The sequence below is a fragment of the Epinephelus lanceolatus genome, chromosome 8, assembly GCF_041903045.1.
Source record: "Epinephelus lanceolatus isolate andai-2023 chromosome 8, ASM4190304v1, whole genome shotgun sequence".
Lineage (NCBI taxonomy): Eukaryota > Metazoa > Chordata > Actinopteri > Perciformes > Serranidae > Epinephelus > Epinephelus lanceolatus.
The window spans coordinates 7,650,355-7,670,342 of record NC_135741.1 but is presented as its reverse complement, the minus strand read 5'-3'; the positions used below and the strand labels follow the sequence as shown (position 1 = coordinate 7,670,342).

At 41.6% G+C, this 19,988-nt stretch overlaps 1 protein-coding gene across 1 annotated transcript in view; it reads right to left on the bottom strand.

The window, feature by feature from the left end:
• Nucleotides 1-2,405: 2,405 nt before the first annotated feature.
• tshz2 (teashirt zinc finger homeobox 2) overlaps nucleotides 2,406-19,988 on the bottom strand; it is a 51,405-nt gene continuing 33,822 nt past the window's right edge. The window contains exon 2 of the mRNA XM_033629877.2: nucleotides 2,406-6,164. Coding sequence (XP_033485768.1) covers nucleotides 3,124-6,164 — 3,041 coding nt within the window. The 3' untranslated portion in view covers nucleotides 2,406-3,123. The remainder of the gene's footprint in view (nucleotides 6,165-19,988) is intronic.

Below are 19,988 nucleotides of genomic sequence, written 5' to 3'. Positions count from 1 at the left end.
ATTAGGAGTCATCTGATGAACAACGTGATTGCCTGCTCATTTCCAACAATAGGGGGCAAGTTGGTGTCACAGCATTCAAATCACCACAGTGCCCATGTGCTTTTTCCCATTTGCCATCAAATGTCAGTTGGCTGTTATAAAATAGAGATTTGATGGGTGGAGGTAATTGAGGACTTGATTGCTTGAAAAGAGATGAATTGCATAAAATGTTTATGAATTTAGGAGGCAATTATTTTTAATAGCCTTGAAATAATAGAGCTGGAGGAAATATGTTTAATTGTTATGATACCATCTTGCAGCAACAGCGGCGGCGTTCACAGGAAAGCAATAAAGTCTGACAAGAAGATGTATCTTTGAGGTGTATCTAAAAGTCATAAGGTAAAAAAGGGAATGCAGTGTGCTGTACTGTATGGGGATGCTGTCCTTTGTCGCATAGAGGCTTATCATGGATTTAAGAACTTGTAACAGATGAGGAAGATATTGTGAATTTAAGTATGAAATAATCAGTTAACGTTTTATATTATGGGACTGTAATTTATGAGTATTTTCCTAATAATTCCCTTTGAAATTTGTTGTAAAGAACAATGTATTCTGGGATTAATCAAAGAGAAAACGTGATTTCTTTCATGACATAAAGGTTCAGTTTAAACCAAAGTAAATATCAATTCATTATCCATTTATTATTGATAACTTAACTTAGGTGAATTATATGTTCGCCAGCTGCCAAAATTCACATCATTGCATGTTCAGCCAATGACTACACTTTTAAGTTTTCACTGGAAATTATTTGTAATAGTTTTGATCTGTAGTTTTTCCATTTCCCCTGAGTAGTACCAAATTATCTAGTCTGGAAAACGTCATATAAATTATCAGGAAATTCCCATATAATAACTTGAACTGTGTTAGAATCATATAATAAATAGAGTATATTGGTGTATGTGTATTAGTTGTCCATCATTAAATCAGTTGGTCAGTGTGTTCAACACTGAGCTCAGATAAGCAGGAAATTCTTAAAGGGATAGTTCGGATTTTTTGAAGTGGGGTTGTATGAGATACTTATCTATAGTCAGTGTATTATATGTAGTAGATAATAGTCGGCACGCCCACAGTTAGGAGAAGCAGGCTGGAGTCTGACATGGCAGCTAAGCAATGTATTGTGGAGGGGTCTGCAACAAAACTTGTTTTAGCCACCTAGAAAACCTATAACAGTTTAAGTGTACGCTATGTTGAGAGTATTTGCACTGCTTTACCTTTCCGTCAGACGGGGAAGCAACTAACAGCTTCAGTTTCCCATCTATGCTCTCGTCAAAGCCACCAGACTCCATTGAGAAAAGCAGTAATTTTAGCTTGCTGAACACAGGAGCTGCTGGTCTAATGCTGCCTCAATGAGTTAGTTAGTTTGTGTTACTGTGTGATTTTGGTGAATCTGAACTCAGCCTTTTAAGCGCCAAAGTCACACAATAACTCAAACACACCAACTGATCAAGGCAGTGGTGGACAAGCAGCTCCTGTGTTCAGCACTGTTAAATCACTGTTTTTCTCAATGGAATCTGGCATTGACGAGAGCGATGAAATGGCATCATTACTTAATGAGTTCAAAATTCTTATGTACAGAGCATTACATGGTCAGGCACCTTCTTATGTAGCTGAACTAATTCACCCGTATTCCTCAGCTCGCACTCTTCGGTCAAATACGTTACATTTGTTTTCTGTCTCTCGCACTCGCCTTAAGTTGCGTGGTGATCGAGCTTTTGTGGCTGCAGCACCTAAATTTGGGGATGCTCTGCCTGCTCCGTTACCATCTGCTGACTGGTTACTTTTACAAGCCAGCTAAAGACACACCTGTTTAGACAGGCGTTTGAATGTACCAGTACATCTCCAAATTTTGTTTATTGCTGTTGTGTAGTGTGAATTCTTCTTTTTTCTTGTGAGTGTGCGCACTACACTACGTGGCTTACGTAGTCACTTTGTCTTTATGATTTCTCTCTTGTTGTATAAAGGCCTGGTGAAGCATTTTGTGACCTATGTCTGCGAAAAGCGCTATATAAATACATTTTACTTTATTACGTGGTTAATTTTTCCATTTGACATCACAATCTGACATTAAGATAAAGCAGTAAAAATACTCTAAATATAACGTACACTTAAACTGATTTTTTTTTTTGCTTACCTCTTCACATCAGTACATTGCTTAGCTTCCATGTCAGACTCCAGTCTGCTTCTCAAAACTGAGGAAGTGCATTCTGACATCTACTGTATGTTACACACTGACGTTTAGTACTCTAAACAACCCCACTTCAAAAAATCTGAACTATCCCTTTAATTTCTCAATAATTTTTTGAACTGCTAACTTCATGAGCAAATAATCTAAGAGAGGGAAAAAAGGATATACAAGCTGTTATCAAATGTTAACGCTTTATTTGAATAAGTAAAAAAAGGTGCATGTATCACAGGTATCATCTGTCTTGCTGTTATCCTTGTTGCATGAAACGCATTGTTTTTTTTTTTCTTCTAAAATATATTTACATGTGAAATCTCCTTGTTTCCAAACCATCTAATTATCTTTTTGAGTCATGTACAGAATCCGAGTCTAAACTGGTGATTAAACATTTATTAAAGTGCTTTTTTTTTCTCTTCTATCATTGCAACACAAAACATCTTTACATAGCAATACACTGTACAGGTCTGCATGTGTGTGTTATCATGTGTCGGGGCATCTGTTTCAACAGCTGCACATTTCTGCAGGTGTACTGTATCACACAAGTTGTAAAGTACAATTAGTTCATTATTTTGTCTTTGAAATACAATTGAAACTTGACATATCATACAAATAAATAGTAGTCATAGCCGGGGCTATTGCATGCAAACATCAGCAATTATGTTTCTTCAAGCAGTAATACATTTCATTACTGGTGATGCATTTGAGCAGGGTGCAAAAGTATCTCTTAGTGTTTCCTTATACAATTTCTAACCAGTGTGTCTTTGCTGTACTCCATGAAATGTTTTAAACGTCATAATGATGCACACTACACAACGCTAATTGAAAAATGGTTGAAATATTTGACCCGTGTATTAAAATAAAAAAGGAAGAAAAGGGAAAAAAGGTGACAATAATATGAAAAACTACTCCTTGTCCATTTCCACGTATTGTGAATGGTTGTCGGGGGATTTGCTGTGAGTTTTACTCAAATGGAGTTTGACTGCGTGATTGCTCGCAAATGTCCGACAGCAGAGCTTACATTTGAACTTTGAGTCAATGTCTTCGTCTGTGACTAGAGCCTCTGTGGCTCTGACACTGAGGGCCTTCGACAGTTCTGGCTCCTCTACCTTCGTCTGGTGCTCTACCGGCATTTTGCACATGTCTTTGATTTGGAACCCGAGATGGGATTCCAGGTGGGAAATAAAAGCAGTCGGCGACCTGAACTGGGAAGCGCAGTCATTGCAGTAGAAGATCGGGTGGCCCGTGTCCATGTTCTTTAGAAATTTGGTCCCTCCGGTTTTCCGCAGTTGGTACTTTACGTTTGCTAACCAATGGCTTATGGTGGTCATGGACAATCCGGTGAACTTGGAGATGTGCATCCGTTCCTGAGGGCCGAGATCTGAGAGCAAGTATTTCCCCTCAGAGGTTTGGAAGAGGCTGGAGGCAAATTGAGCTTGCAGGATGAGGAGATGGCGAGGATTCCAGTTCGACTGTCTACCTTTACGCTTGTGGACGGAGTACACCTCAGCAGACACGTCCTCAAAGCGCCTAACGTCTGATTCCAGTTTCATCGTCGGGATCCTTGATGGTATGGAGGGTTTTGGCGTCGTGGCTTTTGGAAGAACTTTTACCATATCTGCGATGTCGGACAGAGCGTACTTCTGCGGCATTGGGGTGGAGGGCTGGATTAGTGAGGCGCTCGGCTTGCTGTTTTTAGATTTCGTCAGGTCTATTGGTTGGTCATCATTAACAAAGAGAAAGCGGTTATCAGGCCTTTTTCTCATAGCGTTTCCAAGCATTAAAGCTGGTTTCTCGCTGCTACGGTTAATCTCAGCAAAAATAGACTGGGTGTGAGCTGATAGTTTATCTACTCTGGAGTTATTGGGCTTATTTGCTTTGCCCAGATGATTGTTCAGAACTGACTGCAGTGCACTAAGAGGGTTTATGCCAAGTAGAGTTGGAGTGTCACTGAGAGGCTCTGAAGTAGTGCTGCGTCCATTGCTGGCAGAGGGGCTCGGTGTCTTGCCTCTGTCAGAGAAATCTGGGCTCAACTTCCCTTTGATCACTTCACTCCCTTCATTCATACAGTCTGCATCAAGCTTTGAAGAGGAAGAGGAATCATCCTGACAATCGCTGTCATCATTCTCCACCAGATCAAACTTAATATTCTGACTTTCTTTACCATCGCTAATGCCAACCTTTTCTTTTTTGATGTCCTCATTTTGATGCTGTCCCTGGGGAGCCTCAACTCCCACAGCACCGTGGTATAACTTCCCCTTTGGGGCAATCGGCCTCAGCTTGTGGTTAAATGTCTGCTTTAGCTGAGTAGGGGGAGATGCGGAGAGAGGGGCGCTTTTGATGATGCCGGAGAGCTGATAGGCAGCGTGAATGCTCGGATAGGCGCTCCAGCTCGGTGTTCCTGTTTGAGCTTTATTGATGGCAGAGGCCACTGTGTTGGCTAAAGATTTAAGAATGTCCCCTCCTCCTCCTGAGTCCTGTTCAAGATCCTCCTCACGGAGATAAGGGTACTTAAAAGCTCCATTGCCTGCCTTTTGATCCTCACTCTCCTGCTTGTCATCTTTAGCTTCAGTTTCTTCCATTTTGTCTGATGTACCTTCCCCCTGGCTATCCTTCTCACTGCTCCCAGGGGAAGGATTTTTTGGAGACACCTTCTCTCCTTCAGTGTCACTGGCAGCAGGCTCAGCTAAACCCTGGATCTTTTCTATGGCCAGAGGGTCAAGCGCTAACTGTTTACCCTTTTTAGAGGCCGAGTTTGTGACTTTGATGAAGTGTCCAGTAACCATCATATGTGTGGTGAGTTGCTGAAGGGTGTCATGGGAGCTTCCGCACTCCATGCATTTAAGAATCTGAGACTTGCACGTCTCAAACTGCCAAGTGTAACTGGCTCCGTTCTGATAGCCATAGCGATTGCTGTTAGCGTTTGAAATGGCGGCGGCTCGTTGTGCCTCAGTGTAGCCAGATAAACCCGTCGTGGAGTCGGGGGAGCAAGGTCTCACTGTCTCAAAGGCCCGTTTCTTTGCTGGTGGCAACAATTTGGGTGTGATTACTGGGATTGGCTCTTTTAAAGGCACCTTTTGGTAATGCTTAGTTTTAATCATATGGACGCTCAAATCCTGGAGTGAGTCAAACGAGTGGCCACAGAACATGCACTTCAAAACTTTCTGAGCATCCTCTTTTCCTTCCATGTCTTGCAAGTTTCTTTTCCTTGATTTCGAGGACGAGGCAGAGGAATGGCTCTGCTTGCTGTGGTTGTTGTCCTGGTAGTGTCCGCTCTTGTTCATGTGGACTGTCAGCTCTACAAGAGTGTCATAAGCGGCGCTACAATCCTTACAGCGAAATCGGCTGGCTCCTGTGAACACCGAGCCGCACGGTTTGGTGGTTTGTCTGTACAGGTGGACAGAGCTGAAGAGGTTCGGTTTGGATGCGGGCTTTGGGGAGAGCGTCTGCTGCAGGGTCTTAGAAAGAGCGTCCTGGTGCCAGTCAAACTCGCTCTTGGTGCTCCCATTGGTGCTGTCACAGTTGGCTTTGCTGGTGTTTTTGCCAATTTTCAAGTCCATCCCTATCCCCGTCCAGTAGGAATCGGAGAGAAAGTTTGCATAGGCTGCCCTCATCTTCTCCAAGCTGCTGCCCATCTCATCTTTATGCTTGGAGCTACGGCTTTCTTCATCCCTCTGGCTCTCAGGTGGCGAGGCGGTTTTGAAGTCTGAGAGTCTGTCACTGCTGTCGCTGAGGTGCGACTCCAACTCGGCCTCTTGATTGGAAAGGACACTAATGGGCGAGTTCTGGTTGCTGTAAGTGTTAGTGCTCTTGTTGTCTAGCTCTCTGTCCTCAGACACTTTGGGGCTGGTCTTCTCTGAGCATTCCTCTTCAGTTTGAGTGTCGTTCTCGGCGTCTTCCTCGGGGATGGAGTCCGGAAGAACACCGTCTTCATCAGGCATGTACACTGGAAAAAGAAAAGACATGGAAATTAATGACGTCAAAACACACTGTGTAACAGCACTTTAATGAATTTACTTTCCAAGGTGCAATATTTAGAAAATCCACATGTGAGAAGTCACAGAAGCCGTTTAAGACGCCATAAAGGCAGCTGCTTTGTGCCTTGGGAGGTTGGAGGGTATAGCTGGACATAATGTCTTTACTAACAGACTGCTGCTGGTGTAACGGCACCATGTGATTCACGACAGGCCATTGACTTAGTGCTGTGTCCAAGGTTTTTCTGGCCTCAAGTTGAGTGTTTACAACAATCATTGGCCACTGAGTGACAAAAGAAAATTGATTCTTCTGGGCCCTGCTAAGTGTTATTGTAAATGACCTATTCCATAGTGATTACGGATGCCTCAAAACTGCAATGAAAATGTGAGCCTTCTGTTCTGGGTAACATCTCAGCTTCCCTGGAGCCACGTGTGAGAAATGGCTGAACACAAACTCAGATATTTTAATGTCCCGCATCAATAAATTAAAATGCTCGGCTGAAAAAAAGATGAAAAAACATAACTTCAGAGGACATGTGGCCATTTAGCAAAGTAAAAATATGTTTCAAATGCTGATGCTGATGAAGATGTTGATCAAGCTGGTGGAAAAGCTGATTCAATTATCAGTGTTAAAACCAGACAATTAAAAAAAGAATTCTAAAAATTACTGGCAATCTGTCACGTCATTATATTTTCCCTGACAGTCTCATAAACAGCAATTACTTCTTTCATTATTCACCTGTTCATTCTCCCAACTCATAGAGCACAAACATTATTGCTTCAATTAACAGATAATTAAACAACAGTATTTCTAATTGACATATTTCCCATCATCCAATTAGTGGAATCTCTGACTCAGCATAGAGGGTTTTTCACGTGGCTGCAGGGTCTGCTCGACATAATATGAACACAGCCACAGAGCGTCAAAGTGTCCTTTCTGACAATAACCATTTCAGATTATTTAGGATCTAACCACCCGGCAACCCACACAACAATATCACAACCAGTGTTTGCATATCTTCTGAAGGCATCCTGCAATAAATGCAGTTTGTCAGTGTTGTCACATATCTGAGATATTTTCCGCCTCATAGTCATGCTGGAAAATGTGCATTTTGGGAGAGACGTGGCAGATGTGCTCTGAGTTAAATATGAATAGGACATAACAGCCCTGTCCAGGCACTTATGCATTTCATGTGGTTAATATTTCTCTTCTGAATAGAGGGCACTCCATGAGGGGGATGGCTGAAGCCGAGCACTCAGGAGTCCCACACCGGGCGGCCCATAGAATGTCTTCCCTTTTTTGCCTTCTGAAAATAAGACTTTTTTTTTTTTTTATCAATATTTCACAAGTGCCTCAAGAGAAACCCTGGAGGTGAATTGCCTGGCAGCTAATGGATGGAGATGGGATTCGGACTTTCAAAACAAACATGGAGAATGGGGGCCTCGTGAACAAGAGCCTGCACACACACACTCGCACCCGAGAGCCCCGATGTGCTGTGACCTTGATCCACCGCAAGAGAGATGTTTTGATTGGCCAACCGAGATCGGTGATGGCCTCCAAAACACCCTTGATGCTGAGGGAGAGAGTTGTCAAGAGCACAGAGGTATGTTTTATTTATAGTCTTATATATAGTATTCACAGTGAAGGAGAACACCAATGGCTATGACAAGCTCCAAGTTGATGTCCTCTCTCTTCAAAGTCGTCACTAAAGCTGAGGGACTGGGAGGAACGTACACCAAAGTGGGGAGATGAGCATTTATCCAGTCCAGTGAGGGTTTAATAGAAATGGTTCATTCCTAGTATACACCATCATGTAAGGACTATTTCCTGCATATTTTATGTGGCTTAAAATTCACCAATACATGCAGTCCAGGGTCCAGTCCAATATCCTAACTGCTTGTCCTATCTTAAGTTTTAAAGGTAGGAAAAATCCCATCTTCCTATCAAATGCCTAAACTCATGGCTGTGGCCTGTCCTATCTCAGACCTCCTATCTTATCTAAAAAATTCTAACTATAACTGCAAATTTGATTCTTCAATCAGTACTCATCCTCTCATGCCTGTATCTATGTTTAGAGGGTGGACGAGACAGCCTGTATCTTTGATTAGATTTAGGGATGTACTTTCGGTTCTTCTAAGAATGTAAGAGGCCTTTCTTTCAAGTGTGGCGCTCCATTGACTCAGTGAGCTTTAGCACCGCATTTTGAAGTGCTATCCATTTAGAGGTGGTAAAATTTTAATGTTTTGTGTTTTAAATATCTTGCGTTTTATTTTGTCTTCTGTTGGCTTTGCTGACAGACAGACAGCTGCATTAACAAGTGGAAACACAGTGCCCACTGCCCTCCCTTCAGTCTCCACTGGTTAGCTAATGTTAGCCTTGGCTGATTTGCACTGCGAGCCACCTGGGTCAGGTTTGAGCTAGCTAGCGGTACCACTCATTCAGAGATCTCGTTAAAGCTGGCAACACTGTCCTGGTGGTGAAAGAGTGTTGCTGCAGAAACATGGTAGCCACTCTCTGATGAGTGGCTTAGGTTTAAGCCACAAAACCCTGTTAGCATTGTTAACTATGTTAGCACCACTAGTCATGCTGACACTGCTAACGGTGCTAACAAAGCTGTCACTAGCCATGTTTCCATCAGCCTGTTTAGATGCGCATCTAAAAGTATCGCATTGGAAAATTATGATGGAAACGCCAAAATTCAAATTAAAATCCCCTGATTCGCACAAACTAAAATAAGCTCGCTTTAGCCGGGTTTTGGTTGATTTGAAAAAATGTTGATTCGCAAAACGAGGGATGGAAACAGTTGTGTTCGAATTAAGTTTGACGTAGCGCACCTCTCTCCATGGTGATACCCACACTCCGGGTCGGCAAGGCGGTAATGCATTTACAAGCTGGTTGCCAACCGCTAGAAAACGTAGAAGAAGAAGAATGCGAGACTTGTTTTGTTTCCGGTTCTGCGTGGAATCACACAGGATTCGTATTTCTTTTAATGCGCATTTCCCAATGATTCGAATCACTTTTGGATGGAAACATTAGCTACTAATGCTAAGGTGGGTTGTGGCTCAAAACTGAGCCACTTACTCACTGGAGCAACCTGTGGGAAGACGGAGGGCGAGCACAATGTTGGGTTCGGTCAGTGTTACTATCGTTAACTGTGGAATGAGTAAACTGAAGAGTAGCAAAATTACCTGTGACCGACATGCGTAACTGGTCAAAAATATTCTCAGCTGTTAACCAAAATCAGTTAACTGTTGATATCCCTAACTAGAATATACCAGTAGCCATCTTGAAAAGGATAAGCATTAATCAATGGCTCTCACTTGTCACTTGCAAGCTAGCTTGCGATAATGGACAAAAAAATGTAGCTACAAAGAGTCAGAGGTCTTTTCGAGAAGTTTACCCCCCCCCCCCCCTTTTTTAAAGCAGCATCATTATGTGGTTTGAGGGTCTAGCCATCCGAACTAAGTATTCCAAACTTGGGAAATCCCTAAGTGAGGACAGTTCTGTAATGGCTAAATTCTTATCTTGAGATAAGATAGGTTTTCCCCCTAAAATGCAGTGAGAAATCATGTTTGTGTAAAACCAAAAAACCCAAAATGTCATCCTAAACTGAGATGAGATAGAATTTCAGAAGTTTCAGTCATGAGGCTCCAGTTTCACCCACACTATGTGTAAGATAAATGTGTGTTTCACAATGACTGAGTACTGTTTTCCTGGAAATAACCACTCACATATAGTAATACCAATTTTAATGTGAACGTTTGTGTCTTATCATGGTATTTGAGGATGGAATTGACAGAGATTAACAGCTGCCCTTCCTGCTGTTCTACGCCTTTCTATCAGATGCCCCAAGTAGCAGACATCCAGAGGCACCAATTAACCTTCTGGCAGGGATCACTCCAAGATACCCGCATGTCTAACTCTGCCTCTCACACCATTTGTAACCGTGCTTTGCCAGCTCTTGGTCTACCACGGTACTGCTGCCATGCCAAGCTGCATTAGTCTTTCATACAAGATCAGATTCAAGGACAATGTCACAACAACAGACAATACTTTCAAATAAAAAAGGTCACTATATTATGAGAAACAAGTTTGTCAAGAATACAGAATAAACTGCCGATCTGCCCCATGAAACCTCACTGTTAAAAAGACCTGATGCGTCATCGTGTAAACCAAAAAGAAGAGCAGCAATTGTTTATTCCCTGGAACATTTTTTTTTTTTCACAACTTAGAAAAAAAAGGATTTTGCTTTGAGAATGTTGTCTGGGACTCCAAGCAAGGCAACTCCCAGCCTAACTAGCCTTACAAAACAAGAGGCTGGCATGCCTCGCCTGAGATTTAGCATGTCATAAACTGCTGTAAAGCCTCCAATCTGTGTCACTACAAATTTATATCTTCAGACAGAGATATGCAAAGGTCAAAAAACCTGAGGTGTCTATCATAAATCAGGCAGTTGAAGTGTTTATAACCTTTATCCGTTAGAGCAGACTCTTGGCATAGCCAGGCCTGGATTTACAGAAGCCTGTTTCTGAGCCAAAATACTTCCCCCCCACCCTAACAACTAGAGAAACCAGCTAACTGCATAGGAAATAGTAGATTACATTTACTGCAACATTCATGGCAGCCTGCTGTCTGACTGGATTGGTGCTAAAGGCTTACATGACAATATATTTACAACTTTAAGCATTAGTAGCTTCATAGAGCACAATCCCCTCTCCCTTGTGTAAGTGAGTCTATTCAAAATGTGTCAATCATTTTAGAAATGTGCGTGCCAGCTGTAAAAGGGCATTCCGTTTCCAATGTTAACATGCCAGTAGAAACTTTTGTAAATTTGAGAACATCAACATTTATCCCTCGGAAGGTCAACATTTCCTTCATTAATCTGACAAGCCAGAGAGAGTTAGCAGCCTGAGGAGCTTAGCTAATGGACAGCTGCAATACCCAGCGCAGGACTTTGTGAGTATCCGAGGTAACACTATCTTCAGAGAAGATTGGGTAATTCATAGGTGCCAGTGACAGGTCTGCACGTCTGTGCCACTTTCCCCAGCGCTCTCCGGTTGTCTCAAGCTACAGTTTTTGCTGCTCGCAAATCAATATCTCTTTTTACTTCTCATTGATTGCCTTGTGGTGGGACCAACCTAAGCAGGACTGTTATGACATTTCTAGATTTCCCCCTGTCCTTGGAACAATCAATTACACGCGCATGGCAATCAAAACCTCTTTGCAAAATGAACCTGCTCCATGACATTTTCATCTCCCGGATTTATGCCATGTAAAGAAAAAAAAAAAGAGGAGGAAAAAAAAAGGAGGCCTGCCTGAGAAGCAGAGAACACGCTAACAACGCAGGTCAGGATCACCAAACAATCTCCAGGCTGCCTCAGTAACTATCATCTGTTTCTCCTTTCTGTTTTCACTCATGTAAGCAATGTGCCCAATTAATTGTGTCTGTACATTTAAAAACACTTAGTCACTGCGCTCATCTGTTGTTATAAATAGGTGTGAAATGTCAGTCAAAAAGTACTCGGCGTACAAAACACAATTCCAAAGTTGTGAAGCTCTTTTGCAACGTTGGAAACAGGACGGCGCGTTTCTAAAAGCCACCGCGATGCGATTGTGATTGCCTTTCAGCGAGCTATCATTAGAATGAGACACACATGTCACAGGGTTTAATATTTGACAGTGATATCTGACTAACTCAGTGAGCAGTGCACGTCAAGATCAAACAGATACATTGTCAGACATCCTGATGATAGTCTTGATGACACATCTGAAGTTAAGTCTGAACTGAATCACATGAGAAATGGTGAAGAGCTAATTCTGAGCCCCGGAGCCATCTGTAAAGATCTGTAAACACCTCTCTCTTCATTGTTCCCTGTCAGGAAACAGTCTCCCCGAGCCCAAGGACACTGCAGAGTAAAGAGAGAACAATCACACTCAGACTGCTCCCTTTGACAAAATTTGTCTGGAGGTTAATTGATATCACAGAATTAAATAGTTTTTGACTTACTTTTAAAGAGGAATGTGTCATTAGTTCCCACCTGGCCCATTATTTCATTTCAGCACTTTTAAATGACGCCCATAACAGACTTCAGAACTCTGCAGATGCACTGTCACTGAGTCTATATCATTGGGTGGTGATTAACAGTATTGTGGTGCACGTTCTGGTAAAAACAGGAAGGTAAATCTATAAGTTAGCTAATGAAACATGGGTTTAAAAGCAGCCATGAACCCCCACAAAGTGGTTTTGTTGGATCTTTCTGAGGCTTTCACTACAAAGCCATGAGACGGAAACACTCATGTTAATTTCTGTATGCATGAAGGAGATGTTACTTAAAGCGCATTACTTACTTCACTAAACACAAGCTATTCATGCAGATAAATGCCTTGCTTTCATACACCCTCAACTTTAATATTTTATAGTCTAATATAATCAAATAAAAACTCTCGGCTCAAAAAAAGACATGGACAACTTGAGGACAGATTGTGAACACAGCAAACGGCACAATGTGCTCAGATGGACCTAGAGCCAGATTAATGATAGGATCGCAAATATGACACCATATCCTGCCATCTGGCTGTTCATTTGGGCAAAAATGATCACAATAATTATGGCAATTAATCAAAAATGTTTTCACAACCAACATTCTGTTAACTAAAAACACAGAGAACTTTGGAATGCACAATCAACACACCAATAAACACAAAAAATATCCGAAGGCAGTCCGTCTGAGCTGCACAGCCTTTCAGCGTGTTTGGTTTGACTTATGGGGGGAATTTTTTTATGTAACGATACAAATGTGGGAATCTCTAAAAGTCTGTGCATGGACGCTAATCATTATATTTACTGAGCCACATCAGATTGCCTTGCCTGAAGCTCCAGGAGCCCCTTCCTCTCCGTGATGTCACCGAGCGATGCTGCTCCTTTTGATGCCTACTAGAAGCTTCTGCTCCGAGACGCATCAGTCGGCCCGCTGCCTAATTGGAAGTGAGCGGTGGGAGAGCATTGCAATCTGCACTCCAGCACCTAAGTCATCACTTTGAACGTGCCACAGCCACCGCATCACATGCAGTTGCCTGGTGTTGCGTCTCACCAAAGGGTCCCCTATCAGCACCGGCAGAGACAATTATGCACACAACATTCCCATCCTGTCTCGTAGACCTTCACCAGACCAGCCACACAAAGCCAGGTGCATTTTTACTGTCAGTGTACAAGATATTATTACATACATGGGTAGATCCAGCCTTATAGGACAGCTTTTAAAGGGTTGGTTTACCCAAATTATACAGTGGCCACTTTATTAGGTACACCTAATGCAATCCAACACAACATCCCAGTCATAATTTTCACCATTACAAAGATAAATATGTTCAGTTTTGATTGACACAGCCAGAGAAGTATTAATTTTACTGCATGTTTATTTTTGAGCTTGTAGTCTGAACCGCACTATATTAAGAGGTGTTTCTTGTAATATCAGTTTACAAACATGAGGGGGAATAATATTCTTAACACATTTCAGTATAATGCAGTCCAACACACCACCACCTCAATAATAAACAGAGTTAGACTGACACTTCTCGTAAAGTTTTAACAATAACTGAACCTTATCATGTTCATATATGTAGAATTAGCAGCAGATCTGTTGTGTTGGATTGCATTACATTGTGTGGGTGTACCTAATAAAGTGGACAGGGTGAGTCTGCAGACAAGCAGATATTTCTGGTTTATTTGTTCAGGTTTTGAGCTGCACAGCTTTTTCAAATATGCAGTAGTGGAAAGTAACTTCAGTACATTACTCATGTGCTGTACTGTATAGTTTTGAGTTACACTGATTGAAGTATTTCCTTTTTAAGTTACTTTACACTTTAACACTTTAATTTTCAGAGGGAAATATTGTACTTTTGACAGCCATAGTTGGTCACTTTTTACGTTAGAATTGCTTATAAAACATGTGATGGGTTGATAAAATATGATGCAATGTTATAGATTAAACCAGTGGTTCTCAACCCGGGGTTCAGGGACCTTAAGGGATCCTTGAGGGAGTTCCAGACGGTCCCAAAGGGAAGAGTTTCACTATTGAAATCACTGTAGAAGTGAGCCCAGTGTGAGTAAGAGTCATAAGAGTGACTATCCTGATCTTAGGTGTCAACTTTCAATTATAGAATTCAGGTCTTAATCATGTCTAACAGAGATGGGAATCACCACAGGCTCCACGATACGATATTATTGCGAACATGTTGCGATATGCTGAGTATTGCAATAAAATATGCTGCGATATATTGCAATTTGTTACCTTGTTTTCAACTGCAAATAATGTCCCCAAAGAAAAAATTGTCAGCATCTTGTTCATCTAGTAAGATAAAGTTTTCAGTATGTTCATCTCACTCTAGTCGTTTGCAGCAAAATGTATGTAGTGGACTTAAAAAGCAACTAATTATATGTATTATTCAGGTAGGCTAACTTAAGTTGAATTTGTATTTGTAACATTAATAGTTTAATGTAATTAAAAAATCGATACTTGGCAATGTGTGACGACACAATATGGCCACACAAAATATCACAATACTATGCTGTGTTGATTTTTTCCCACACCTCTAATATCTAACAACCAAAATCTTTTTCAGATGAAGGCCTGTGAAGTGAAATCTTGTCAAATGGGGGTCCACAACCTAATGTGTATCAATTTAGGAGTTCTTGGCACAAAAAAGGCTGAGAACTATTGGATTAAACTATCCAGTACTATATGAAGCAGTTAGCAATTAGCCCCCTTCGACAAACTATAACATGAAAGTACTGCTTGCGTGTTAATGCAGCATTAATAATGACGACATGATATAATAGGACAGGAGCCACTCTTCAAAATAAGCACATTTACTTTTGATGGTTTAGGATTTTGTTGCTGAAGTACAATTTCAATTTCAGAAATTTTACGTATATTGTAGTATTGCTACTTTTACTTAAGTACATAGTCTGAATATTTTTAATACTACTGCAAATCTGTGCGCTCCAAATAAAGTTGCACTCCACTGAGGACGCATATATCGACAAACCTGGGCAAAAAAAAAAATCTGCATGGCTGGACACAGGGCTGGGCGATGTGTAGAAAATTAAAACTCACAATATTTTTGATCATGTACCTTGATGTTGTGACGATATTGTAGGGTTGACTGTTGGTGCTTTCACACAATATTTACACACTGAGACTTCTGATAAATAGTCATAAGTAATGTGGATATAATGACTACATAGGTAAAAGCAAATAATACAACAGCCATACCAGTGTGGTAGTTTTAGAAAATTACATCACTTTACTGTAATGCAGCTTTTAAATCCAGGAAAAGACAATATATGAGATATTACCATGTCCAAAATCTCTAGTCTCATAATGATATCAATATCATACTGATATATGGTCCCACCCTAGCTGGACGTCACTAAAGATAAGTGAGGAAACGTAGGTTTTTATCTTATATTTCTGTTAATTTGGGGGAACAATCCCTTTAAATGTCAGCCTGCTGAATCAGCTGCATTGTGCTATTATGTATAAGCAGTTAAAAATATACTGCACACAGCACGACTGTCTCCTATTTGTGCCCGTCTGCTAACAAGGAAAGGTAAATACAAACAATTTTTAGCAAGCGTGTAGGATAACGTTACAACTGAAGAGGCTTAAAAGCCTCAGTGTATATTTGTCAGATTATAGATGATCTTTTCTGCCCTGACTGATACAAAGTTCCAGTTGGCGGAGCAGAAGCAGGGCGGCTTCAGCTCCAGTGTATTTTCCACTAGCAGGAGGGGAGCAGCCTCGCGCCGCTCTGTCACTTGGTTTCTGAAGAGCCCGTGACACGGCTCTCCAGGAGCGACATGATGAGGTCTGATGGTTCCTTTCTGCAGAATAGCAGTTTACCCCTCATTCACCCTTATCAGAGAGTGAACCCATCATCTTACAGTACGCCACTCAAACCGCTTCGCATATTGGAGCTGACCAGTCGAGCAAACAGGGCGGTACTAATAAAAGACCATCTTGCTTTGGTTCAAATTTCCCTGATTGAATGTCAGTCAGGAATGTTTGCGTGGCAGCAGGGAGGAAAGTGGGCCATCGTTTAAAGGACCACTGCCTCGCACACATAAGGCCTTTGTTCTAGTTTTATGAGATACTGAGTGAAAGGTATGATGGCCTACACTCGCCTAACGTGCTGTTTGTTTTTCATGCCCACTAGCCCGACTAAATAAAGAGCTTTTCAATTCCAATTCAATCATTGTCAGACGTTTTGTAAACATTTGCCTCATCACATGATGCCGTTTTATTTTGCATCTGAGGAGCAATATCCAGGACTTAATTGTTTTTAATATTAAATTGGTCATTTATTTCCTTGTGAGCTAATGGGTTATTCCATGATACAATATTAAAGTATGACAAAAAGTAGCCAGTGGCAAGTCTCCTTCACTCCTCGCTCCGTGGACTGTGTATCATTTAGTCTTCCCCTGAGATCAGCAGGCGTATATACAGTACATACAGTCCCTGCATCATAAACTTTGCATGAACCCTAAACACCGGCCCTCCCAAACAACAACAGTCCTCCATCAAGGTCAGGCCTTGATGAATCTGATAGTGCAGCTGGAAGAGTCTGTGTGTATTCTATTAAAACAATCTGCATTTCACTAACTCTTCCCGCCCGCTCTGTCCCTGTATGGATCTTTCATTAGATTCTGGATGGGCTCCAGCCAAAGCTTTCCTTGTACAAGCAGTTTTATGCAGTTTTCAGCAAAGGGAGGCATTTTTTTACATTCCAAGTTCATTAATAGTAGATTGCCACTTTTTCCCTTCATTAAATACAATGAGGCTACAGAGTGAATTTGCAGCTGAAGCGTGGTACTGTCAGTTTCTAGCGGGACCAAAGGCTGCTTCATGGCAAGCATAAAGGGAGAGAAGCAAGCCCGCCAAACCTGGAGCTCTGTGGGACAAGACAAGCAACAGTAAGAGAGGCAGAAATGCTTCAAAAACAGCCCTGCTCCCTCCTATTCAGATTCATTTTAATGGCAAATTTGTTGTCAAGTGTCCTCCGCGAAATGATTAGGGCCCGCTGTTTTCTGAAAAGTGCAAACTTCTGAATTTGCCTGGTGCGCATTGTCACTTTGACAGCCCATTCTGAGAACAATGGCTGCCCAAATAGTGAAATGTGTTGGCACCCAATAGTTGAAAGTTTCCCCTCAAAACAGGCTTTCTGCTGTTTGTGGGTATTCTGCTGTGTTGATATCTAGATGTTGATTAGAATGAAAAAAGAAGCCAGTGAATTGGGCTCCCCAGAGCAGCCACATCAACCATTGTAAGAGATTGACAGTCACTCCATTGAGCCAATTATTTCTGTTCATAAGACCTGTTTCTATAAAAACTGGTTAAAGACTACAGTCATTGTTGGAGTGTCTGAATTAAACTACTGGTAGGATTTACAGAAAACCAACAGCGTTTAATGGCAGCACTGCCCACTTAGTGTTGCTTTTACTACATGGAATAATTACAGGCATAATATTGTTTCCATTAACTGTTAAAGGTGAACACTTTTCACAATGAATGCATTAAAGAAACTATGTGAGCACATTCTCGCCCGTGGTGATCAGATTTTTGGGTAAATTATCCACAAATCGCCTACACTAAAGTGAGCTATATGTGTGGGATATATGTTCATTAATACAACACTGCAAACATATCAGAGCTGTTCAAATACTGCCACTGGAAAAGTCAGTGCAACAAAAATATTTTCTCTGTGCTATATCCTCATTTAGCCTACGAGTCAGCGGCGTGACATTTGTAAGGTGTTCAGCTGTAATGGAGGAGGAGTAGGTGCCGACTGCAAGACGAGTGCAGAGCCTTTTTATTCATTGCATGGGAGAAAGTGGTTAATTTATTGAAAAGAAGGTAGGCGGACGAAGCAGCGGAACGGAACTGATACCCTGCGTGGCTGTAGGTTGTGCACCGAGGGGGAGGAGAGAGGGGTGGAGGGGGGGGGGGGGGAGGGGGGGGGAGAGAAAAAAAGGAGGTTGAGGGAGGCGGAGACCAGAGCGACAGAGGAACGGTTAATGGAAATGAGTGACAGGCTTTCAGAATGATTTACAACGGGTGGCGCTGCGGCAGAGCCAGCGCTTGATGGATGATCCTGAAAGACGGAGACGAACCATAAATCATGTCTTTGAATCATTGACAGAGATAAAGGAGGGGGAGAAAAAGCAATGGCATTGACGTTCATTCTTCCAATAATGTACATTGACGAGTTACACTACGGAGCCTTAATTAAAAAGTGAACACGGGTCTTCTCCCTCTCTCAACTCCCCCCTCTCCCCCCCTGTCCTCCTCCTCCTCTTTCTCCTCCTCCTCCCCCCGCCGGCTACGCTCCTCCATCCCTCTCTTCTCTATTGCGATATCAATGGTAATTAAAGATGCAGCATCCCCGGCCCCTGTCCCATAGCCACTTCCTCCAGCTTCCCACAGCAGCCAGATTAGATAAGTGCTCTGCTAAAAGATAATGTCACCCCTCAACAATATCAATGTGGGTCTGGCCCATTTGTTTCTACATCTGTAAACACACACACATAAACCGAGATGAGCGGGAGACGGCGAGCAGGAGGCTAGCTTTATTTCTCTAAAGGAGAAAAACAAATTGTGAGGTTATGCACACACAAAACACTGACAGTCTTCAGTTACAGGAGGTTACTGTCAGGGATGCACTGATTGTGAAATTCCGGGCTGATAGCAATGTTTAAAATAACAATATGGACGATGGCTGATACCAATTTTTTTATAGTTTGTTGCTGTTTTTTATCATTTATTCCTCCTTTTTGTGCCAGATAAAAAAAAACTTAATTCTAAAAATAACGGTACCGAATTCACTCATACTCATTCATCAAACAACCTTTAATATAACCTTTTTTTCTCAATGAAAACCAGTTTTATTTTACAAAACTGCTTCAAAAGCCTTTTTACTACGTATATCATAATTCCTTCTTTAATATCTATTTTATATTGTGGTTAAAACATTAACAAATTTCTCGTTCAAACAGCTGAATTAATTTCGGTTTCTTGCCAAATACTACCTTTTACAAGATTACACTGAACACATCATGAGAACGTTATACTTAACTTTCGCCCAGTACTATTTTTTTTAATAATTTCAATTTCAATTTTATTTATAAAGCCCAAAATCACAAACCACGATTTGCCTTGGAGGGCTTTACATACGACATCCCTCTGTCCTTGGACCCTCACCACGGATAAGCAAAAACGTAAAAATGAATGGAAAAATGTAGCTTGAACGCATCATAGCGTAACTCAATTCAACCTCTGTCGGCAGTTAGATCCAACTACTAGCTACAAACAGCTAACGTTAACTAGCTTTCCTCCTGATGATGCCTACACAATTAGGTGCGTCCACTGACACTTCGATAGTGAGTTTGTTGTGTCCTTTAGTTGTAAAGATGTTTTCTATTGTCCCGTGGACGTCTGGACGCCTTTATTTTTGAGCCCTGCTTTTTAGCCTGTGCAACATTGATGTGACACAACAGAAAAACATCAGCCACTGCTATCATCTTGCCGACGGCCGTCCAAAGAACAAATATTGGCCGATACCGATAAGTGGTCGATGAATTGGTGCATCCCTATTTACCATGTTGGTTTTAACCTATAAAACAACAATTAAAAATTTAGCAAAAGACAAACATTAGATTTTTTTCTTGCTTTAAAAATCATGGCATTGAATCATTTCCCCCCCCCCGCTCTTAAAAATGGTGTTGTTCTGTCTTGAG